The sequence below is a fragment of the Bubalus bubalis genome, chromosome 6, assembly GCF_019923935.1.
Source record: "Bubalus bubalis isolate 160015118507 breed Murrah chromosome 6, NDDB_SH_1, whole genome shotgun sequence".
NCBI classification, from domain to species: Eukaryota; Metazoa; Chordata; class Mammalia; order Artiodactyla; family Bovidae; genus Bubalus; species Bubalus bubalis.
This window is the reverse complement of record NC_059162.1, coordinates 91,849,532-91,875,750: the sequence shown is the minus strand read 5'-3', so window position 1 is coordinate 91,875,750 and position 26,219 is coordinate 91,849,532. Positions and strand designations below refer to the sequence as shown.

Sequence of the window (26,219 nt, the reverse complement as noted above, 5' to 3'; positions counted from 1 at the left end):
TTATAACAGAGAAAAACAGTTCTTTGGAAAGATCCATCCAACAGAAAAATCTATAGTCTGTGCAAAATAACATAAAGAACACTTGTGAGAAGATCATTTTTGCTTTCATTTGCTTCCTGATCATATAGCAATAGACAGACAGAACATTTCCTGTTTGTTTTCTGGGTTGGGCAGTGGCGAAAGGGAAAATCTGGAAAATCAGCTGCATATTAACTCAAATCTCAGCACATAATTATTCAAAGAAAATTTTAATGATTTCAGTTCAATACAACTGAAAATGTAGTGTATTAAAGGGTATTTTCTACTAAATTTCAAATTACAAGTTGTCGGCCATTTCTGAGCAACAGCATCACATCCTACTGAGTATTCAGCTTATTAACTAAGGTGACTGACAGGGCAGGCGGTGGGGAATAACAATGGTCAGCTCACAGAATGTGGCTAAGCAAGGAAACAAACAAAAACAATGCAAATAATAATTAAAATAGCTACAGTTATTAGTAAAATAAAAATACAATCCCAAAGAGCTATCTCTTAAATTACTAGAAAAAAATTGAAGGTAAAGTTACAGCAAATACAGTCTTCACAGATTTGGGTAACTTTATTTGCATTTAATAGTGATTTTTAAGCCCTATATCCAATGAAACCATTTTAAAAAGCTTTATGAGAAATGGAAATTTAGATGTCTATTCCACTTTTCTTTAAAAAAAAAAGAAGCTTAAATTTCTGAATGAGCGAGATTCACTTTTGCAGGTAGAGGCCCTGCTTCTTCATGATCTTCAGCTTTAGATCTAACAACCACAAGAGAAGAAGCTGGATATCTGTTTAGCTTTTGTTCATTCATAAATTCCAAGTCACCATAGATACTCAGCTTCTGCAAAAGAAAAAAAAATCAATGAATATTAGCAATTTGCATAATTGGAACTTCTCCAAGTAAGGCTTCAAATAGCAATTTATTATGTTAAGACTTAGTTGAAGAAAAAAAAAAGAATTTCTATAAACATCCTCAAGAATCCTTTTACTCAAAGTGTTACAGATATGTGATTCAATTCCCAGGGGCTGGTCAAATAAAAATTTTCCACATGTCCTGAATTAAAATACTTACAAATTAACAACTGACTATCAGGAAAAATTGCTCAGATTTAAATGGAGTAAGTGTGGTCATACCACACCTGGTATTGATTCTGGAGCATGGATTACGGATGCTTGATGCCTTGAGTGATCAATTCCTTTAAGACCTTATCTCTCCAACCAAGTGGTCAAATGACATGGAGTAAGTTTCTCTGCTACTAAACGTTCTAAATTAACATATATGGAAAATGGTATGTACGATTTTAAGTCTGTGAGTAGAACAAAAAATATACACGAAATAATTTAACATTGACAGAAAGGTCTTCATAAATGTATAAAAGTTCAAATTGTTACTAACATACTCAAAAAGATACTAAAATGAGAGAATGAAAGCATAAACAGTATCAGGGAAAATGTCATAAAACTCACTGAAGTATAATGGAAGTACCTCTATTTAGATACAGGTCTATTTCCTAAAGGTAAAAAAAGAAAAGTTTTTACTAAGAGGTGGGGTAGATTTTGTTGTTAACGCATGTGGCAATAAATCTCTGATTCTGTGAGCTAAAAACTGAAGCGCTGACATTATTGACAGGGCAACTAACTATATTAAAAAGATAGGGACTTCCATGCTGGTCTAGTGGCTACAACTCTGCACTCCCAAAGCAGGGAGCCCAGGTTCCATCCCTGGTCAGGGAACTAGATCCTACATGCTGTAACCAACAATTCACAAGCCACAACCAGAAGATCCCACATGTCACAACTAAGACCCAGTGCAGCCAAATAAATAAATAAGTAAAAAATAAATATGTATTTAAAGAAACAGAGAACCACATAGAAGTATTAGTGTTGGAAAGATGCTTTTAGTAGGTGTTGAATAAAGAGCACCTTCGAAGTTTAAGTATCTACAATACCAATATGTGCAACAATACGGAGCGTAGTGCTCAGTGAAAGAAGCCAGAAAGACATATGGATTGTCTATGGCTGGTAAAGACACTTGGAGGACATGGGCAGTGACTACTAGCATGTTTCCTTTCTAGAGTGATGAAAATGTTCTAAAAGTGATTCTCATGATGGCTGCCTACTTGAACACATTTCTGATGTGGTCTGCTGTCTACTGTTTCAAGGTAACAATAATCCTTCAACAAGGAGGTGGCCCAGTACTTGATATTTTCCAGGTAAGAGAAAATTTTCAAGACAAATTCAATGGTTGATGGATTGGACATGGATCTGATCCAGTGAGGGCTCCTTAAAATCCAAATTAATAATTTGGGTTTTATTTGGGTGATAATTTGCTCTGAGGCACAATAAAAGAAAAACTTTCACAATTCTACTTAACATTTAAAAGCCTTGAAACAGTGACAGAAACTTCCAATGATTTCAAACATCTGTATGGAAGAAGCTATCTAAAAGAATAAGGAGAAAGAGTAAAATCTGTGCAGAGAAATGGACGGGAGCATATGGATAACCTCTAACCAGTACATTTAGTGATTTTGTGGCTACTCTGTATTCTCAAGTGAAAATCAAAGTGGTCGCTCAGTTGTGTCTGACTTTGCAACCCCATGGACTGTAGCCCACCAAACTCCTCCGTCCATGGAATTTTCCAGGCAAGAATACTGGAGTGGGTTGCCATTTCCTTCTCCAAATTATCAATCAAATACAAGGCTACAATAAAGGTATTTTCAAATGTGTTAAGTTGGAAAGTTTACTGCCCAAGTATCCTTTATGAAAAAAATTACTTGAGGTATTCCAGCAAAAGTAAAGAGGAATCTAAGGAAGAAAGCAACATAAAAGAAACAGTGGCAAATGAGATGACTTTTATGGGAAGAAAGCCAGAACAAAACAAAAACAAAAATGTTCCATTAAGCAAAGAGATTTGGAAGATTCTCCTGGGAACACTTTTAAATAATTCAGGTTTATAACTTGCTTTCATGTGACTCTAACCACCACTGTACTTGGTTCTATTTTGAATATCTACATAATTATAATATTGTAAAAGCTATCTAGTGGATTTTAAGTTTTCAGATCAACCAACAGCAGAATCTGAAAGTATACATACAGAAAAATGAATTTATTTTATTTCTCAAGGATCTAATGAAAATTGAGAGTTAAGAGTATGGGACGAAAGAGAAAAGCAGTAATAAGGAGTCAGTAGAAATTTATAAAGCATTCACTACAAGTATGTGAAATAATAATACACATTATAAAAACTAGCAAGTGAAGAGATGGAAATGAGAGGCAGTGTAAGGGAGCTAAACTCCTCATCTATAGTAGAAGGACATCAGATAAAAGTCTAAAATTATTAAAAGCAAAAAATAGAAAATTTTAAAAAGGCAACTGCATGGAAAAATGTTTTAATACTACTGACTGGTTTATCTGAGAACTGAGGAAGAGGAAATCAATTTTATTAGTCGCTCACTGTTGGTCACTCAGTCGTGTGACTCTCTGTGACCCCCTGGACTGTAGCCCGCGAGGCTCCTCTGTCTATGGGATTCTCCAGGAAAGTATACCGAAGAGGGTAGCCATTCCCTTCTCCAGGGAATCTTCCCGATCCAGGAGTCAAACCCAGGTCTCCTGCATTGCAGGAGGATTATTTACCGTCTGAGCCACCAGGGAAGCCCCTTATGTCACATGTATTACTTCTAAAACTTAAATTTAATTACTAAATATGTATTTGGGCTTTAGGCCTGGCTTTTCACTAACCAGTTCGGCAATCTTAGGCAAGTTATTATACAGAGATCTTTTTCTAGACTCAATTTTTTTTCTTTCTTAAATTATGAAAGTAAGATAATACATTTATGAAGACTTGGAAAATACAAAGTTACATATAGTTCCACTATATATTACAATTATCTTTTACGTAGACAGATTAAGATTTTTATCTGGTGTTTCAATATCAAACTCTCAAAAATTAACAGAATAGAAAAGTAGAAGGATATAGTAGACCTGAAAAGCAACTATGAGCTAATTCAACATAATTAAGGTTTATACAATTTTCACACAGTAGGACACAAATTCCATACAAGTTCTCATAGATATAAACCAGGAGACCCTGGAACATATGCAGACGCATAAAACAAAGGTCAAAAATGTCACGGTCTAAAGGTACCGAAATCTTACAGAGTCTGTTCTCTTATCACAGTGGAATTATGTTAGAAATCAGTATCAAAAGATATCTGAAAATAACTCACATATTTTCAAGTGCAAAGTGATATTTACCAAGAGAGATCTTTGACTTAGCCATCAAAAGCCTCAATAAAGTTAAAAGACTGAAAAAACTGCAGAGAAGCAAGCATTTAAATGAGAAATAAATATCAAAATGAGAAATTATTAAAAGATACTTTAAAAACACCATGTATTTGGAAATTAAATGTCCCTTTTAAATGATGGATGTATCTAAGAAGCCATAACAAGGAAAATTAGGAAATATTTGTAACAGAATAAAAATGAAAATTCTGAATTTATCAGAGTTTGTTACATGCAGCTAAAGCTGCTCAATGCAACTAAATACAAGATAGAATCCTGAATAAGGTAAGAAACAAGTAATGGACTCTAGCATAAAATTTTGTGAAATCTGAACAAAATCCGCACTTTAGTTAATAATGCTATATCACATGTTAATTTCCTATTTTGCTTTGTCTTGTTTTACAACAAAAGTATTTGGTACTTTGTTACAAGTATTTCTTTATATTCTCAAATCGGATTAGAAATTTGAAGCCTCAATTAAAAAAAAAAATCACTAAGATAATAAGGTTTCTAGTCTTTAAGCAATAATACTAGATGCCAGAATAAACGGAACTATATCAAAGTTTTGAGTGAATATGTTAGAAATTTAGAATAGAAGTTGTAGTCGTACTTAGACAAGTGGAATCAAAATGTCATACATTTTTTAACTAGGCAAAAATCCATAGATTTTCTAAAATATATATATTATATATACTATTTTTATATATATGTATACAAAAACACTACATTTGATAAAGGCTTGAGAAAGAACAACAAAAAACAGCAAAGATAAATTTCTTAACAGAATTTAGATTAAAAAGCTATGGTAGCTCTGGCATTTATAAAATTTTTTGATTGTCTCTCTTGAGACTTAGATTCGAAACAGTAAGATTCTTGGTCTTTTTTTTTTAAGACAAAGAAAATAATGTTTATTATAGTTTAAAACATGTTTCATTCTACTCCAGTCTTTGAAATCTTTAACATTTAACTTTGTTCATTGTGATCTTACTCTTCATTATCTCTCTAATCTCTTGAACAGGGCCTGGCACACTGTATGTTACCAGTAAGTATATGTGATTTACTAACATGAATATTATTTGGAGTCTTCTAAAACTTTTTTAAACTGACCATGTGAAATCTGATGATCATGGGTTTTGCAAATAAAAAAGGAAGCAAACAGATAATAAGATAAGAGAGGCAGCATTTCTATGATTATTTGTTGTTTTAGGACTTTTCTGAGGCTGCTTGATCTCTAGAGAGGACTATCTAGTACTTGAACTCTGTTTTTATAGTCAGGTTTGACCTGCCTGACAAGGATCACTATGAATAACAACTCTTTACTATCTTAAATAGATAGTTCAACAAGAGAAAAGCATTATTTCATGATGTTTTCTAAAAAAATGACATCATACATGTGAAAGAATAGGGGGGAAAAGCGGAGAAATAAGGATCAAAATCTTTATAAGTCAAGTTACTCAAAATGATACTGCTTTAAGATCAACCAATGCCAACTCTTTCTGGCACTACTCTTAAATGATAATGAGATGAATATTTACTATGTGCAAAAGAGGCTAAAGATAAGTTATTTCAGAACTTTCCTAAATAAGAAGAGCAAAGCTGTTCACAAGTTTCCAAGACTACATTTCTGGCCTTTATTACAAACATTTTAAGCTTTATTTGTAGTGACTGAAAAGGAAGCTTTTAATATTTCATGTTTGAGCTCAAGATACCAGGTCTATACTGAAGACAAACATATTCTCTCAGCAGGTTTCTGATTTCCTATAAACACACAGGATTATATACGCAAACTATATTAACAAAATATAAACAGCATTGCTCATTGCTTATATAACTTAAAATGCACTCTCATGTTACTATGGAGAGGGGTCAGAAGTAATTTATGTTCAAAAAATAAAATCAATGAAAAGGTTTTATGAAAGTAAAGTTTTAAAGTAGGTGACTTAAATTCTCAGCTATTTTTACAGTAAATTAAGAAGAAAATATCACAAAAGGAGTATCTACACTGCAATATTTTAAAAACATTAATATATATTGATACAGTTCACTGAAAAGAAATCCACTAAAATGGCAATACAAAATAGTTCTAGATGAGTGGTTTTTTTTCCTGCTTCTTTATATATAACTTTATAAATTCTATGTCAAATATATAGACCTTTTATAATTAAAAATAGAGATGAAAAAACATTAGTACTTAGCTAGTGTGGTTTCAAATAAAAGTAAAGCCTAAAAGCAGTGAATACAAATAGCTGTCTTTGATACATTTTTCCTGAAAATTTATCTTAGAAAAGTATATATACTTTGAGGGTGTCACCATATTCTTGATTGTTAAGGACAGGAAGAAGAGTTCTGCTGCTGCTAAGTCGCTTCAGTCGTGTCCGACTCTGTGCGACCGCATAGACGGGGTCCATCCCTGGGATTCTCCAGGCAAGAACACTGGAGAATGTTGCCATTTCCTTCTCCAATGCATGAAAGTGAAAGTGAAAGTGAAGTCGTGTCCGACTCTTAGCGACCCCATGAACTGCAGCCTACCAGGCTCCCCCATCCCTGGGATTCTCCAGGCAAGAACACTGGAGTGGGTTGCCATTTCCTTCTCCAATGCATGAAAGTGAAAAGTGAAAGTGAAGTCACTCAGTCGTGTCCGACTCTTAGCAACCCCATGGACTGGCACCCTACCAGGCTCCTCCATCCATGGGATTTTCCAGGCAAGAGTAAAGGGGCAAAGTGACACCCATATGCAGATATCAGGAGGGAATGTAATAACTGCTAATAGGACTCCACATGTGGTTCTAATGCTTTAGGCTTCATGATCCAGGGGTGTGGGGGGCATATGCAGAAACAGTGAGATGTTCTACAAACAACCCGAAAATAAGGGGAGAGAACTTCTCACAGAATTAAAACTATACAATCAAGACAAAATTTATCACAGCAGAGACAACATCTAAAAGGAAGAGAAAGCTCAAAAGTCATCTAAAAAGGAGGGACGGATTCCCAGGTCTGTAAGATGTAATCAAACACCAATTAGAGGCATTGCTATGTCTAAACACCACCAGAAGATGTCAATTCTGTAAGTCAAGTAAGGAGATTAAGAGAGGAAGAACTATGAAATGTCCATCTAGGAACTGTTTCAGTAAGAGTTTGAGCATCCTGGCTCAAAAACATGAACCATGTGTTGCTGGTAGTATTCAAATTCCTAGTGTCAAAGAGGTTACACAGACGATGAGCTCCTGATATGAGTCACATTATCAATTTCCCTAGTGATGGAGGGTAAAACAAAGATTTATTACTATAGGTTTGTAGCTTTGCTGCCATGAAGATTTAGAGTGCATGGGGCAGTTCAAAAGTAAGTTAACAGGCAAAGGCAATCCTATGTAAGATGTCTAACTTCTACTTTATCAATAACAAAAAAATGATTAAAATAAGGACATCAGAACTAAACAAGAACACAAGTAGGTAATAAGCAAGAGGATGTTCAGATGGTATCATAAACAGATGAGTTCTTTAGAAATTTACCCATTCTCTAATATTTCCACAATTCAAGGCAATCCTGTCTAACTTTATCCATTTGTTTAAAAATTGTCCACTTTTCTCTCTCTGCCAATCCATACCATTCTTCAAAGTTCAGGTCAAGACCCTCATGACCTATCCTGACAATCCAACACATACTCTCTGTTTTCCTTAACACTTCATATATTTATTATTTGTGCAACTTAAATAGTTGATCAGCTGGAGGAAAGATGGTATATAGGAAAAGACATAGGAGGTGCAGAGTCAAAAGACAGGAGCTTAATTCCAGGCTCAAAACTTTCATAGCTGTGCAACCCCAGGAAAGTTATCTGAACTTCATAAGCCTATTTACTCATCTATAAAATGAACAATAAAACCTGCTGTAGAGGTGTGCTGGACATGTAAGATTCAGGAAAACACTTTGTAAATTTTGAACAACTATTATAAATATTAGTTATCAACATTATCCTGTCCCAGTTTCTGCCTGCCTATATCCCATATGGTTTTAATAAAAACATGAAAAATATTATCTGAATCATTATTCATGTGTAAATCTTCCAGCTTATCTTTATAGTCTGTGAACATAAGAGTACTGTTCAAGCATCACGTGAGGGGCATGCTAACTACTTATTATCAGATTCTTTTTTTTTTTTTTTTATCAGATTCTATTTTAATCTCCCTCCTTCCTTTTTTTCACTCTTTTTCTACTGGATTTTGGAGGCACACGAGAACTAAAGTTTATTTCAGGTGGATGTGATGTCAATAGAATTTATCTTATGTTTAGTTACATAAATAATTTTTCTTCCTTTAAAGCTAAGTTGAATCATCAAATTCGAGGCTTCTTCTGAAACAAAAGTCCTTTACCTTATGATTCCTGGGCCAGTTAAATTTTAATTAACAAGAAAGTCGAGACAGTGTTCCAATTCTCTCAGAGTATAGCAAAACACATTACTCAAAATCAAATGTTTCAGCCTTGATGCTTCTAAAGCAACAATTATTCCTTAACATTTGTGGCAATGTTAAATTTAAAATTTGAAGTAGTTCCACAAGCCTTCTTTCTTATATATCACCTTAGAAACATGTCAATGGGTTTTTTTCAGTCTCCAAGGCCTATGGAGGGGATTCCCTGGCAGTCCAGTAGTTGGGACTCTGTGCTTCCGCTGCAGGGGGCAAAAGTTTGATCCTTGGTTGGGGAAGTAGGATCCTTCGAGCCATGTGGCACAGCCAAAAATAAAAAAATAAATTAAAAAAAAAAAAAAAAAAAAAGACCTAGGGAGAAGAGAGACACGGACCTCAAGTCTGCCAGTGTACACTGGTCCCTATAGTAGTTAGCACAACAAAAATTGGGAAGTGATGCTTATGCTGCAAACTGTAATTCTCATGTGTGCCAACCCCCACGTGTGTGATTAAAACCGCCAAATTTTCTCTCATTCTATTAGTAGAAAGGTTTTGCTTTTCTAGTTAAACAAACAAAACATTTAAAAAAGGCAATGATATGGCTCAGTCTTCAAATGGCCTAAGGGTTAGAATTGAATTTACCTCAGAGGGAACATACTGCTCCACAGCTGTAGCAACAGTTGCACAGCAAATCCAGAGCAGCACCGTCACAGAGAGGACAAGAGTCATGGCTAAAATCCACCCGGAGTTACTGGAAAAAAAATTCAACAGTTTTGTTAAAATTGCATAACATTAAGAACAGAAGGTTCTTTACAATTAAAGGCAATCAATTTTGTATACTTAGTTTAATAATATAAAATTTTATGTGTACTACCCTTAAAACTATTTTAAAAAAACATACAGAAGAAAACATTATAATAGCTATTATATTAGGGTGATATAATGTCCTTTCCTCCATTTCTCAAGCTTCTATAACATGGCCATATAACTTTTATAAATTAAAAAAAAACAGACATATTGGCTTTCTGCTAAATATATAAAAGTAAAGCAAATTATTAAGGATTTTTTAAAATTACTAAATGAGATGAAGCAAATCAAAGTGTTTTATAAACTGTATACTGCTATACAAATATATATATACTTGCAAGGTATTAAGATAACATTTGCTTTAAGAAAACCCAATAGCCCAAAGAATTAAGGTACAGAATAGGTAAATTATGAAACAATAACTTGTTTTATAAAAGGATTCACAACAGGCTTCCAGAAGTTAACTTCTCTACTATATTTCAAATATTTAACTTGCCACAATTTACTTGAATTTCAATTTACAAGAGTATACCTATTATGAGGCATTCTGTATTCATCACAGCATATCCTAAAAAAAGATAGTTATATTTTTCTTATGATTAAAATATCTCAGTGTAGAAGGCTAGTTGTAAGAATTAGTAACTGGAGTTTTTTCCATAATTGACCTATTGTTTCCCAAACAATAGATTAAGATTCAAAGAAAAAGCTATTTTTAAAATGTTAGATTTAAAAGAATAACATATAATGACAAAATGTTATTAGGGTAGTAAGGCACCAGTAAGATGCTAGGCAGTGTAGTATTAAGGATAAACTGTAGGGAATTCCTTGATGGCCTAACAGTTAGGACTCATTGCTCTTACTGCCAGGGCCTTGGATTCGATCCCTGGTCAGGGAACTAAGATCCTATAAGCTGAGTGATGTGACCAAAAAGGAAAAAAAGAATAAATGGTAACTTAAGATTAGGCAATAACTTAGGTTTCATAAAACTTATCAAACTGCAACAAAATCCAAAACACTGAATGAGAGAAAAACTCCCCTATTTTGGTACAAAATCAAAAGCAGGTTTAGAAGTTAAAGGAAGGGGAAATTTGAAGTTCAATTCTTATTTTCTTACCTAGCCTTTAAAATAAAAAGTATCTGATATCTGATTAAAACCTGTCAAGAAACTATTTCTGCTCTAAGAAATTACAGGAAGCATGCAGTTTGGACTACTGAAGTGTTACACTGGAGACACAAGAGTCCACTCGTTCACCTCTCTACTCAAGTGCCTGACCTGGTGTCTGACACAGTAGACAACTATCACCAAGTGCTACTGTCCCTTTGTTTGGCTAGGGGCTGCAGGTGGTTGTCAGGGGAAGGCTCATATCAGAACTCCTTGGAGGAGTAAAAGGTTGCATACTTGGATAAAACCCTCCTCACTCTAGAAAGCTTGATATTTCTTCCCAAGAGGGCACAAGGTACCCATTACCCTCGCCAGTCCACTTTCCCTTGCCACCCTTAAGAATCTTTGGCATGGAGATGACACTCAGTATAGAACACAAAGCCCTCCTTAATCTATAGCCCTTATCCACCTCCCCTAGCCTCCTGTCTGGCCATGGAGATAAAAATGAAAATCTAACCCTGGGTACTCCCAGGGCAATGGTTCTAGGAATGCTACCCTCTCCTATACCAAAATCTGAGGGTGATCCATTCCCTTTTATAAGTGGCATAGTATTTCCACCTAACCTACACACATCTTCCCATACACTTTAAATCATCTCTAGATTCTTATAATACCTAATAAAACGTAAATGCTATGTAAATACAGTTGATCCTTGAACAACTTAAGTTTGAATTATGTGGGAGAATTTATTTATTTTTATTTTTAAAAATTGTTTTTTTAATTGAAAAAAATTCATGTGAATTTTTTTCAATAAATATACAGTTGGCCCTCCAACTAAATTAATTAAAGCTTAACTGAGATGTCTGAAGAAGTGCATATTGTAACATAAATCAAAGACTCCCATCGAGAATAAGAGTGCTTCTGTACTGCGGGGAAAAAAAAAACCTTGGGTTTTATTAGAGTGAGTATCACCTTTTAAAGAAACCAAAATATCCAAAAGTACAGTTTTGGTAGGGAAAGGATGGAAAAAGATTTTTTTTTTTTTTTTTTTTTTTTTACTTTTGAGCAGTTAATATAACTTTAAAATAATAAAAAGGACTGCATCTCTCTGATATAAGCCAGATTTTATCTTCTGTACACATAAGTGAAGATGAATACATACAGAGACAGGCATCTTAAAAAGCCATCACTTTCTCCATCTTCAAGATAGTTCCTATGTGCTTGTGAACTTCTCATTTGCAGATCTGCTGAAATAATAAGGTACAAGTTAATGATATCCTATATTCCAAAAGGGGGTCTCAAATGACTGCTTCTAGATATACACACTGTACCCAGTTATTTCTGTAAATGTAATCTGGTATAATGAATGCAAGTTCCTTTGGCACATTAAAAACCAACTGGATACTATACAACATTATGAATTCCCTATTTTATTTTCAAATTTTTATTGACATTGATGCTTTCCATGTCTGAATGTAATAATAGAATGGTTTGTTCAAATCTAAAATTAATGATGGGGCTTCCCTGGTGGTCCAATAGTTAAGAATCCGCCTGCCAAGGCAGGGCACCAGAGTTCGATCCCTGCTTCAGGAAGATCCTATATGTGGCGTGGCAACTAAGCCCATGCACCACAACTACTGAGTCAGTAGTCTAGAGCCTGGGGGGCATAACTATTGAGTCCACACAAAACTACTGGAGCCCATGCTCTGCAACAAGAGAAACACGCACACTGCAATGAAGAGTAGCCCCTGTTCTTTGCAACTACAGAAAGCCCACAAGAGGCAATGAAGACCCAGCACGGCCAAAAAATAAATATATACATAAATCTTAAAAAAATAAAAAGATACAGTTAAAGATGGCCTTGTGCTGTGTGCTGTCATCATTCACCCACCAAAATAATTAAAGTTAATAAAATCAGTATTTAAGATAAGGAATGAGCTAATAGCTTTAAAATGGTAAGCATAGTTTTAGCTTGATGTTTTATATTTCTATGAGTTTAAATCCACTTCTAGCATAGAAATAAAAAGAGAATAAAAACATATTTTCAGGGTAGTTTCACTATTTGGTTAGTTTATTGGAAGATACTAGAACATCTCCTTAGTTCATACTCAAAACATCCTTAAAGGAAAACTACATGTTTTTAGAATAGTGATTCTCAAAGTGTGATCCCCAGACCACCCACAGAACCCAGCAATCTATTAGAAATGCAAATTCTCATGTCTTATCCCAGATCGAGTAAATTGGAAACTTTGGAGGGGGGGCTCAGAAATGCTTTTAATAAGCTCTCCAGATCATAATGCACAATAAAGTTTGAGGACCAGTTTGCTTGTGCAAGGGCTTCCCTGGTGGTCCAGTGGTTAAGAATCTGCGTTCCAATGCAAGGAACACAGTTCAATGCTGGTGGGAGAACTAAGATCCCACATGCTGCAGGGCAACTTAGCTCGCAAGCCACAACTAGAGAGGAGCCAGAACGAGAGATCCCATGTGCTGCAACTAAGACCTGAAGCAACCAAATAAATATTTTTTTAAATACTTGCACAATAAGAGGATATTAAATAAAGGCCCTAGGTATATCTATATAGGATATGTTGTTCAGTCACTAAGTCATATCCGACTCTTTGTGATCCCATGGACTATGGCCCGCCCGGCTCCTTTGCCCATGGGATTTCCCAAGCAAGAATACTGGAGTGGGCTGCCATTTCCTTCTCCAGAGGACCACGGTTTTAAGTCATTTATTCACCTTCCAACAACCATACAACCAATTCTACCATAATCAGATCTGACTGCTAATGTGTTTAATCCTAGGCTACTGAAAATAAAACTTACAGGACATTTTGCTTAGTGACGAGTCTTGCACATTTGTAGGCTCCTGCTCCAACTGTGGTGCATACTGGATTTCTGGCTTAGACTAAAATGGTAAGAAGCAATTAAGTCGTTTGTACTTCTTAAGCCTTTCTCAGTACAGAGTTCCATAACATATCATCTCTATACACATTCAAACTGAGAAAAAGTAATAGAAGTATGGTATAAAAAATAAAACACAGTAACTACAGTATATTTTAACTGTTTGTGCTAAACACTAGATCCAGTGTCTTGCAAAGAAACAGATTTCTATCATCATCAAGAATAGTCAGTTTAATTTCCTGACAACATAAAAAAAATAATAAAATAAAAAAATAGATTACAACATAGTGCATTAAGTATCATACCCTGTAAAAAATGAGTTCTAATTCTAGTTGATCAGGAATAATTTGGCAGACTGCCAAAATTTCTGGTTAGACATTTCTATTTTTTCTCATCCGAAACATTCTATTCTTTTCTACCTATGAGTAACTCATAAATTATAGCTCAATACTCCATACTTTAGGGCGTCCTTGGTGGCTCAGCAGTAAAGAATCCGCCTGCCAATGCAGGAGATGTGGGTTCGATCCCTGGGTTGGCTGGGAAGATCCTCTGGAGAAGGAAATGGCAACCCACTCCAGTATTCTTGCCTGGGAAATCCCATGGGCAGGGGAACATGGCCGGCTACGGTGCACGGCATTGCAAAGAGTCGGATACAATTAAGCGACTAAAAACACAGCCAACAACTCTGTACTTTACATCTTCACGTAGCTCTGATGCTCTGGAGTAGGGGGTTTCTCCATCATAATCATTCTTAAGTTGACACAAAAAGAAAAACAGTTAACCGTACATCTAATCAGGAATGAAGGACTCTACTCTTAAGAGTCAACTTAAGTAGCTTTAGGAAATAGAACTTATTCATGAACTTAAGAGAAAATTCCTTCTGTGTTTCACATATTACCAAATTACAGGGTACCCAAGACTCAGGATGATGCTAAAAATCACATACTAGGCTTACAGTAAGCCACTCACTTGGCAATAATAATTAAAAGGTTTACTTTAATTATTTCCTGAGAAAGCATCATAACATAACTCATTGGCTGGTAAATTTGAGGAACTTAACAACCAAATTAAAAAGAAGACAGCATGGTAGGGTGGTAGGGTGGTATATGAGCCTTGGAGCTAAAGTAACCCAGGTTTGACGCCTAATTCTGTTACTTCTGGCAGTGTGACCTTAATTAAACAAGTTAACTTCACAGTTTCCTCATCAATAAAACAGCTGTAATGCAACTTGATGAAGTTGTTTGGAGAGCTGAGACAACATATATAAATGTCTAGTACACATGAACCTTCACTAAACAGCAGCTATAATTATCATATCCCAGGATAAACAATGAACTGGGAGAAAAGTTATCTCTCTAGAAGGCAACATGCTTCTTCAACAAGCTCTTTTATCAGAGTTAAGAGGAAAAGCACTATTAACAACTAAAAATTATGTCCCATTGCTTTTCTCTAATATCCGTATGTGGTATAAATACATACCATTATTTATATTCAAACTACATTAATTTTTCTTATCTCTTATATCTGCTGCTCAGTCACTTGTCATGTCCAACTCTGTGCGACCCCAGAGACGGCAGCCTGCCAGGCTTCCCCGTCCCTGGGGTTCTCCAGGCAAGAACACTGGAGTGGGTTGCCATTTCCTTCTCCAATGCATGAAAGTGAAGTCGCTTAGTCATGTCCAACTCTTCACGACCCCATGGACTGCAGCCTACCAGGCTCCTTTTTTCCAGGCAAGAGTACTGGAGTGGAGTGCCATTGCCTTCTCTGCTCTTATATCTATAGGTTTCATTTTATCAATTAACCACTCTAAAATTTAGAAGACTCAGAGATCTTGTTAGATACAGATCAATGGGCTTTAAATAGATTTCCAACGGGCAGAGGGAGGAGTAAATTACATTGGGTCCTGATGCCCAATGTAGGTTTTAATGCAGGCTAAAAAGTAATTATTATTTGATAATAAATATTTGTAAGGGACTAAGTATGTGATTTTATGCTAAGATATTCATTTAAAATATATACATTACTACTGCTAGTATTTAAATGAATCTATGAAGCACAGTTATCACCTGGAATATAACTATTTTTCCATCATCAGCTTGAAGATAAAAAGTCCACGAAGAGGTTATGAAGCTCTGTGCAGAGTCCACCATATCACTCCAGAATGATCTTACCAGAGTTAGAGGGAAGAGTAGATGCATTTTTGGCATCAGGGACATGAGCTTAAAAAAAAAAAAAAAAATTAAATCAAGGTGAAATATATTATTTTTTATATACACATATATAAAAGAACAATATAATCAAATCCTTATTTGGACAGAATATAAAACAAGTGATCCTATTATCATCATTAGCATCAGAGTAAACTCTTCATTATCTATGCAATGAACCATGAGAAGTTTAAATTCCTAGGATCTTTTAATGTATCACCTAATACAATATAAGCTACCTGTCACCTCTATCAAATTAACAGGCTTTTGAATTAGGTCCAAAAATGTAGAGAATCTTAATTCTTCTCTTTTGATTAAATAAGAATTAGCAAGGCCTCAAGAGGTAGAAGGGGAAGGGACAAATCTTTAATACTTTCATGTAAAACAAACCATCCTGTAACACACACCAATGGAAAAAAGGGAAAAAAATCAATCCATATATGCATAAAATGTGAGATATCTGATAACAGGGCAGAGTGAGCGAAATATTTATGGGCTGACTACCTACAGTAAGTTACTGATGAGATTTTTACATTAATTGGTATACCCTTCCCTTTAATTCTGACCATTGACTAATTCAACAGCAGTGGGCCCCTCTAGAGAATAAGCATGAGATATCATTCGCTGAACTCTAGGGACAGCTTTGGTTCTGGCTATATTTCAAAAGAAAGACCGTATGGGGTTATTAAGAGAGAAGAGCTTTTAGAATCAGAAGAGATCTGTACTCACTTAAAAGCTGTGAAATCATTCATTGATTAGTTCACTAAGTAAGCATTCATTGAGAGTATAAATTTTAAGAGTCAGAAACCATGTGTGTTTTATTTATCCATGTGTCTGTGTTTAATCTACGTAGGACAGAGGTGAAACACAGGGTGATACATGTGTAGGGGGAGAGGCATCTAACCCAAACTGGGGTGAGAGGTGGTTAAGAAGGCTTCACAGAGGACATGGTACTTGCCCTGAGTCAAAAGGATTCACTAGGCAGATACAGCATAGAAGAAACAAGAAATAATGTCACAATTAACATATTACAAACATTAAGAACTTCTCAGTACGTACATAATTAAGAGAAAGGGAAATAAAAATGGGTCTTAAAAATTAGAAAGTATGTTTAAAGTTACTCGTAAGAGAAACACAAATTAAAACTATAATAAAAGTACTACATTGCCAAGGACTGGGAGGAGGAGGAAAGGACAGTGACTGCTAATGAGTAAGAGAGTTCTTTTTTTGATAATAAAAACTTTGTGGAAGCTGCACAGTCTGGAATAGACTAAAAACTACTACACTGTATACTTCAGAAGAATGATTTTTATAGTATGAATTATATCTCAATTTTAAAACCTGATAGAAATTCCATACAAGGCAATTTTGCTCTATTTCTAAAAATTAAAAATGCATATACTTAACTCAGCAATTGTATTCCTATGATTTTATTCTAGAAATATAAATGTGAAAAATATGCAACATTATATGTACATCTAAAAAATTAGAAACAACCCTGCTGCTGCTGTTGCTGCTAAGTCACTTCAGTCGTGTCCGACTCTGTGCAACCCCATAGACAGCAGCCCACCAAACCCAGAAACAACCCTGCTGCTGCTGCTGCTGCTAAGTCGCTTCAGTCGTGTCCGACTCTGTGTGACCCCATAGACAGCAGCCCACCAGATTCTCCTGTCCCTGGGATTCTCCAGGCAAGAACACAGGAGTGGGTTGCCATTTCCTTCTCCAATGCATGCAAGTGAAAAGGGAAAGTGAAGTTGCTCAGTCATGCCCAACTCGTAGCGACCCCACGGACTGCAGCCTACCAAGCTCCTCCATTCAAGGGATTTTCCAGGCAAGAGTACTGGAGTGGGGTGCCATCGCCTTCTCCGTCAGAAACAACCCCACATGTCCATAAACAAGGGACTACTTAAATAAATGATACATCCATATAATGAAATATGTATGTACTGGAAAAACATGAGTAGACAGTCTTTAATTATATTTTAGAAAAGAATACATGTATCCTTGTATATGTATAAAACACCTCTGCATTGGTAACCCTGGCTACATTAATGGAGAAAAACGGAGTGGCTAAGAGATATAGGGGTAGGAAACTTTTCACTATACAACGATCTTTGAACAATGGCAGGGGTTAGGTGTGCTGAAATCTGTGAATATACACAGATTATAGTTGGTCTCCCATATTTGTGATTCTGCATCTGAGAATTCAACCCCAACTGTAGATCATGTAGTGCAGTATAGTATTAAGAAAAAAAAATTCAAGTGTAAATGGTCTTGCAGTTAAAATCCATGTTTTTCAAGGGTCAACTGTATGTGTGCATATATATCCATATTTTTTTCTTCTTCACCTTTTGAGTTCTGTACCATGTGGTTGTATTTCCTGTGCCAAAGTTAATAAAATTCAACAACTTTTCCCTGAATGCTTGGATGGAGTATGAGGGGTAGAAATTCTAAGAGATGATATAGAAGAGGCAATCAGAAGCCAGGCCGTGATAAATGGTTTGGACTTAAACCTATATATAATGGGAAACTACTGAAGAATATAAGATAGAAGAATCATGGCATGAGATTTCCATTTAGAAAATAAATATCCAGACACAGACTAAACAATAGACTAGAAGGGGCTGAAGTGGAAAAACAGACTGGAAGCTAATTTAGTAATACAGATGAGAAATGATGCTGATCTAAGGTAACGGCAGATAGGGTAAAAGGAACTCTCCATTTCTCTGAGCCTCAGTTTTTTCATATGCGAAATGGGGATAATATTGTCACCAGACCAAGAAAAAAAAAAAACAAAATGAGATTATGGGTGTGAACATACCTCTTAACATTAAAGCCTTATACAAAAATAACTGACTTTTCTATTTGCAAAAATACTTTGTTTGCTGAAGACTAACTATAAAATATAATACTGCAATAGGATCATGTGAACAATATACATTTCAATACAAAGTGCGATCTAAGCAGGCATTTCTGAAGGGCAGTATTGTTTCGTACTTGCTCTTGTCTCAATTCTGCGTATGGCAGCTGATTCTGGCAACCAAGATGGCAAGCATATTGCTCATCAGATTGGGAATATGCTTCTGTACATGCTGGAAGAGAAAAACAGTAAATTACAAGAAAAAAGAGGAGAGAAAGAAAAGGGATAGAATAGAAAGGAAGGAATTTATCATTTTATAAAGCAATTTATTATACTTAAATTCATTAATATGAGTTTTCATATTTGGCAATAACAGCAAATGTTTTATTTTACTAAAATCCCGTATCTTTTGCCTCCCACAAGTCAAATGTTTCAGGAATAAACCTATTAATTACACACTCAGGCTCTGGCTATGATGACATTCATATGAGGTGAACCTCATAGCTAAGGTTTGCAGAAAAGAAAAAACACTGAATTGGCATCCTGAAATTCTGGCTCCATCATCTGTTGGCTATGTATATGACCTGCTGCTGCTGCTGCTAAGTCGCTTCAGTCGTGTCCGACTCTGTGCGACCCCATAGACGGCAGCCCACCAGGCTCCCCCGTCCCTGGGATTCTCCAGGCAAGAACACTGGAGTAGGTTGCCATTTCCTTCTCCAATGCATGAAAGTAAAAAGTGAAAGTGAAGTCACTCAGTTGTGTGCGACTCTTAGCAACCCCATGGACTACAGCCTACCAGGCTCCTCCGTCCACGGGATTTTCCAGGCAAGAGTACTGGAGTGGGGTGCCATCGCCTTCGCTGGTGTATATGACCTAGGTAGAGCTATTTAACCTCTCTGACTATTGATTTTTATTATGTCTAAAACAGAATTAATACCACCTAATTTATGGGGCTGAACAAAATGATATACTTTAGTATTTATACAAATATATGATATTACTGTTAAAAACTAGATCACTGAGTTCAGCAGCAAGGGTATTCACAAGGCAAAGAAAAATAAAACAATCAGTCTAATATTCTAAATTCTGAGAAGACTGAACTTTGAAAATGTTCTGCAGCAGGATTCCAAACTTGGAATGAGTCTCTACCACATATACACTCTTCATTTAGTTCACTAGAGCATTTTCTTTCCTGTGATATAACACTTTACACCACAATTTTATTTTTCTTTCCACCCAGTCATGCATTTGTAGTACACTTCTCGAAGGTACTAGATAATAAACTGAACAGTATTATGCACATATAAAGATGTCCAGTTAGGAGACTGAGCCATGAAAAAAGAGGTTATGATACTACACAGGGTAGATGGAAATAGTAGCATAGTGATAGGGAGAAAGCTACCTCCTACTGCACTGAATAAACAGTGTAAGATAATGAATGAAGAAAATTCCATTCTAGTTTTTAAAAAGCTAACTATCAATTTTGTCCTGATTACAGGTTTCTTTTATTAAACACATCGCTTTGGGCAAAAGGTAAGAATAGTGGCTTAAGAGATGACAAAGACTCTAGTTACTTCTTTTATTGGCATGACTCACAAAGAATACACTATTAAATACTGAGTCAAAGGCCTGATTCAGTAAAAAAAAAACTTGGGAGCTAAGTCAACTAGCCTATGATTGAAAGGCTTAGGAAAATTATCCTATCCACTGAAAGGATAGTGATGAATTATGAGAAGGGTAATCACTATTACATTTGTCTAAACCAAATACTTGGTTAAACAAAGGTGTTCCTATCTATAGTACAAAATAAACACTGTCTCAACAAATAGATGAAATTTAAAGCCCATGAAATTTCTAGCAGCAGCTACTAGAAGTTCAACTTTATAATAATTAAAATATGCTTGATGACTAGTTTAAATAGTATGCTTGTCATTTTCCGAGGAAAATACATAAAAAGCATAACACAACTCAAAGAAAACACCAATGTTATTATATACTGCTGATGTCATTAGCATAGCATCTTACCAGATTCACATTCCAATTTGGTCCGATTTAAATCAATTCCATCATCCACAAACTGACAAATTGAAAACAGCCTGCAACCTCTCTGACATGCGTACAACTCCTCTTCCTAGGGAGGTCAAGAACAGGGAGGATTAACAAAAAAAACCCAGCGTTTTTCCCTTATGGGGGGGAAAAAAAAAGTCAAAAGAAAGCAAAGTTAGTAGGGTTTATAATAAATTGTCCAATAAAAGTTTTATAACTGAAAGAAAGAAAAAATAATAGAAGTCAGGTAATATTTAAGACTATACAGTCTGCCATATAAAGAAGTTTTAATTTCTTATTTTAACAGTGATATCCAAAACAAATAAATAATAAGTGATATCAAGAAACCGAGTGCATAAAAACATCACCCTTTTCCTACATTCCATGGTCATATTTTGGGGGGAAAAGTTGAAAATAAAAATAACTGTGACATAATCAGAACTTTAATAGAGGCAAAAATGAGAAAACAAGTACTTTAGGACCAATGGTGTACTTCTGCCACATAAATATTTATACAAATCATCAGGCCTATCAGGAAAAATATCATGACTAGTTTTACAAAGCAGATAGTGCTATAAAGGCCCCCACAAAGTGAGGTACACATTTAGAAAAATGCTTAAATGAAAGGATTTTTTTTAAACTCAGTTTACCTGAACTGAAAACACAAACAAGGGCAACATGTGACACGTGGAAAAGGCCACTGGGATCAGCCAGACTTGGATCAAAACCTTTCAGATCAGCATGCCCATTACTTTACCTATCTATTGACAAACGTCAAAAAGGAAACAAAAGCTATAAATTATCTCTAAACCCCTCAATAATGCTGGAAGACAGCTATTCCTAGTGCAGTGCCCGGAACATTAAAGGTGCTCAATAAATGGTAGTAGTGTTAATCATCATAATATATTTAAAAAAAAGAAAACAACAGTTGTAGGCATCATTGTATTTGTGTGAGAGCTCAAGAGAAGAAAGATTCTTCATTGCTGGAAAATGTGAACTGCACAGTAAGACTAATGACAATGTCTTCAACAGGCTTTCCTTTGGTGAAATGTATAGTATTTGAAACAAACCAGTATATGTGGGGAAGCCCACTCAACTTACTGTGTGATCCACTGTGTACAAACTGGCAGGCACCTAATAAGGAAGGAAACAGCATGTGCATATACCAGTTAGCAACCAATGGAATACAAAGTTATGCATTTCTTTCCAGCAGGATTAGTAAAATTTGTGCAGCAGCAAACAATCCATTAAGAGGAGATGGCTGCAGTCTAGTATTTATTATTGTTCAGTCTCCACGTCATGTCAGACTCTTCACGACCCCATGGACTATAGCACACCAGGCTTCCCTGTCCCTCACCGTCTCCTAGAGTTTGCCCAAGTTCATGTCCATTGAATCAGTGATGCCATCCAACCATTTCATCCTAATTGTCTAATATTGACAATCTTTATTATACAACTTGGAAGGCAGTGCATTTCTGGATGTCGGTTCTAGCTGCATTTATTGTTACAGTGAAATCGAAAGAGTTTTAACCATTAAAGTAAATTTTATACCTGAGTAGCTTTTGTAAGACAGTAGAATTCTCTCATGTCTTTGGAGCATCACACACTTCCTACTACGGCATGGAGAAGTATGAGCTCATTAGTATGAGCTATACTGCAAGCCATTTTGCTTTCAGATGTTTTCTTTTATTAAAGCAATCCAGTAAGCCCTCCAGTACGATTCTCAGAAGAGAGTGTAGCATGGTGAAAGAGTCTAGGCTCAGGAATTAGCCCTGGTTAGTCGCTCAGCCTCATCACTTATTCTGCACAACCTTAGGCAAGGGCCTTAATCTCGCTCAGCCTCAATTTCCTTAGTTGTAGAACAGTGACAATACTTACATGTCAATCTTGAAATATGATGAGGATTTTATATTTTATTATTTTATTTACATATTATTTTATATCCATAGGATCATTAAAATTATGCTATACTATCTAATAAACAGGTATGACATTAATCATATATTTTGTGAGCACCCACAATGTACCAGGTACGGAGTTAACAATATATCATAGGACACCTGGCACAGAGCAGGCACTCAACTGGTAGCTATTAAGTCATATCCTTGTTCTAAATAAGTGTTTCATGTTTTAGACAATGTTTCATGCCCTATGCATCCAAAGTTACTGGCAAGCTTATATAAAATATACCTTCTCTAATTTAGACCAAATCCTCCTTAAAGGAACCCTACTATCTATAGATTTTACACGCATTTTCTTATCCTAAGCTAAGTCAAGCTAACTATTCTTATTCAGCACTACTAATATGCTGCACATACCAAACTGGCCTTATGACATCTGACAAAGGAAACAACTATCTGTTGATATGTGTTAGGTACTGTGCTAAGAGTCCCATGTATATTATCTTTAATCCTCACACTTACTCCACAAGATTTTTTTTTTTTACAGTTGACAAAATGAAGTCATGAGAAGTGATTATCAAGGACACACAGATATGTAACTCTAAGGCTGGGAACGAAACCAGGTTTATAAGGTTCCAGAGCCCACACTCTTAAAAATGACCAGGCTGACTCTAATTACCTTTATTATTAACAGGACTTATGTCTCCCATATTTGGACCCAGACAAATTACACAATTCTACTTCTGAGGAAAGTTAAAGGGTGAAATATGATAATTTTAAAGTACCTACTACAAACAAATAAAGTACCATGCTTTCTTGCAACAAATAATTTTGAAAAAGAGTCATTAAAATGAGATTTCTATTTACCAGTCACAAATACCAGACCAAGAGAGGCTTTGCTGCTGCTGCTGCTAAGTCGCTTCAGTCGTGAGCAACTCTGTGCGACCCCATAGACGGAAGCCCACCAGGCTCCCCCGTCCCTGGGATTCTCCAGGCAACAACACTGGAGTGGGTTGCCATTTCCTTCTCCAATGCAGGAAAGTGAAAAGTGAAAGCGAAGTCGCTCAGCTGTGTCCAACTCTTAGCGACCCCATGGACTACAGCCTACCAGGCTCCTCCATCCATGGGATTTTCCAGGCAAGAGTACTGGAGTGGGGTGCCATTGCCTTCTCCGAAGAGAGGCTTTAGGAGCTTGTAAATTTAAATAATGTAACACCCACTGCTTTTTTCCAAATCATAAAGCACAATAATTTGACGGAGGACCAAAGTACATTAGCGAAATAATTAAATATTTTTAATCTACAACTTTATTAGTAGAAAGCAGTACAGTGTAGCCAGTTTTAGGACTGAATTCCTGCTACTCCACTACTTCTTGGCTATGTGACCTAGGTCAAGTCACTGAACCTGTCAGAGCCTTGATTTCCTCAGCTGACAAGCCCAACTTGGCAGGGTGAGAATTAGGGATAACGGAGGTAAATCTCCCATCATACTGGCTAATAAGACAGCAGGCAGTTTATAAACTTTAAGTCCAGGACAGGAAACCAGGTGATTTAAAGTTCCTAGGGAGAATAGCTTTACAGAAAAAGAAAGAAAGATTTATAGATATCACATCAATTGTTAGAAAGTAGTGGATATTATAAAAGTACTCAGAGGTTCCAGAAATGTCTAACCTTTTAAATTGCTTATTCTCCAACATATGTACTCAAGTAACTACAAATATGCTAGGAAAATCTCAAAAAAAGGGCAGGGGTGGGTGGGAGGGAAGGCCAGTACATCCAAACACTAAAAAGATACAAAATAAATCTCTGCCCAATTCCAGGCCAAATCATTACTAATTTCCTCATACAATCCTCTTACTTATGAGCGGTTTATAAAAAGAGAAGAAAATAATGTATTCAGGAGCAGTACACATTGATTTAAAAGTCTAGAAGTCAGAATTCCTCATTTTTCTCTCTCTTGATTGCTAATGATATATCTGTCTCTGATAATTTGATAATCCCCTCTCCCACACTTTTTCTTTAAGATTGATAAGCCTCAAGCAATGTAAAACCCAGCAGTAAACAGATACAGGCAGAAACAGCATTTAGAACTTTTCATTTCAAAAGCCTGAAAGCACTTGCCAATAAGGAACATCCTAAACTCCTCCTAGTCACTTTGTAGTTTGAGAGAGCATAGAGGCCTAGCCACATGGTTAAGTATATAGCATAGGGAAGACAAAGTAAAAACAAGGGCAGAAAGACCAGCACAAGCTGTTATAAAGAAAGGCAGTGGTGTGCGGGGCGGGGCTTACACCGAAATCACATATTTGGAAGGGTGGGGGACAAACCACGCAATTTAGGATGCTCAGTCAACAGTTCTAAAGCTGCAAAAACAACTTGAGAAGTGGAACCTAGGGGCGGACAAGGAGGGGAGGAAGGGTCCAACTCTCTTCGTAATATTGATCCGCGGCGAGGGCCATTCTCGTCTCTTTCCCATTCTACTAATCCCCTGTCTTCTGCTGCACCGAAAGGTAAGTTCTCTGAATGCAGAAACCTACCTGCTTTTTCTCTAAGCCATCCCAGTCCCAGTGTCAGCACCTAGCACACAGTTACTCAACATAGGCGGAAAGCCCTTCCTGATGTCTCCCAACTCCTTACATTTCATACTATGGTGGAATTATCTACTTGTCTGACTCCAGGTACAGACTGCTGGCTTCCAGCCCAGAGAGGCGCTAAGGGAAGAAGGGGTTAAGAACTAATCTTTTAGAGAACTGGGTTAGGACTGGCGTATCTGAAACTGCCTCCCCTCCGCCCCGCCATCCCTGGAAAGTGAGGACCCTGCGTTAATCATCTGGGTTCTCCTTCCCCCCACACCCCTTCCCCGTAAAGCCCCAGAAAAAAAGGGGTCGTGTCTTGCTTATTTTTCTGTCCCCGACCTATTACAGGGTAGGTGCGGCACAAACTTCCGGTAATTACAGGAGGAGCGGGATGCGGGTAGGATTAAGAAAGAAAACAGGGGCCACAGAGATGGGAGACAAAGGTTGAAGGGTGGGTTCAACAGTCAGGCTCCCAGAAACGACAGAGGTGCGGGAGAGCGGAAAGATGGGCGGCCAGGGAAGGGTTGTAGCCCGGTTCGGACGGGCCCTACCTTGGGGTAGGTGTGCAAGGGATACGTCAACTGACAGGCCCGGTGACAAGACGCCGTATCACCCAAGACCGAGTCAAACGCTTCAGCCGAAGCGGTTCCCGAGCCTCCGGCCAGGGCCATGGCCAGCAGCAGCAGCGGCGGGATCCCCAGTTGGGCCCTGAGCCATAGGCTCCCTTTCGGCACCGCCATTTTGTTTGCCTCTGTCACAGCAGCACAGCTTGTTGCTGTTTTCTTTCAAGGTTTCCTCCTTCTTCCGGGACCAGCCCCTTCCCCGCCTCGCGGGGCGCTGCTTCCGCCTCTGTAGTCTTCTCAGCTCCGCCCTGACCCGTCCGAAACTGCCGCCTCCCGCCCCACCTCTAGGTCTACGAACTTCTAGGTTGGCGAGAGGAAGTGGATCCAAACATCGCGAGTACTAGAGCGAAACGACTCCTCCCTCTGCGAGGCATGCTGGGGCATGTAGTTCTCTTCAAGCGGGAGGCGCACGGTGGTTGGGGAACTTGGTCTCGGGGAACTACCATCTGCCCTAGGCGCTCCCGAGCCTGCCCGTTCGCGGT

At 36.9% G+C, this 26,219-nt stretch overlaps 2 protein-coding genes across 5 annotated transcripts in view; one reads left to right on the top strand and one right to left on the bottom strand.

Annotated features, from left to right (window-relative positions):
- Positions 1–229: 229 nt before the first annotated feature.
- Positions 230–26,030, bottom strand: TMEM59 (transmembrane protein 59). Of its 4 annotated transcripts, none has more exons than XM_006067220.4 (9): positions 25,666–26,030; positions 21,740–21,772; positions 20,618–20,723; positions 18,730–18,824; positions 15,592–15,744; positions 13,448–13,529; positions 11,784–11,868; positions 9,355–9,463; positions 230–871 (listed from the first exon to the last, which is right to left on the bottom strand). In XM_006067220.4, exons 1-9 carry the CDS (start codon positions 25,852–25,854, stop codon positions 716–718), a joined length of 1,008 nt encoding a protein of 335 aa, XP_006067282.2. In that variant the 5' UTR covers positions 25,855–26,030; the 3' UTR covers positions 230–715. The 4 variants fall into 4 exon arrangements, with proteins under 4 accessions (XP_006067282.2, XP_025144460.2, XP_006067283.2 ...); XM_025288675.3 differs by having other exon boundaries at positions 11,784–11,865; positions 25,666–26,029; XM_006067221.4 differs by lacking the exon at positions 21,740–21,772 and having other exon boundaries at positions 25,666–26,025.
- Positions 24,776–26,219, top strand: part of TCEANC2 (transcription elongation factor A N-terminal and central domain containing 2) — a 45,839-nt gene continuing 44,395 nt past the window's right edge. The window contains exon 1 of the mRNA XM_025288679.3: positions 24,776–25,048. The gene's annotated coding sequence lies outside the window, so the exon portion shown is untranslated. The remainder of the gene's footprint in view (positions 25,049–26,219) is intronic.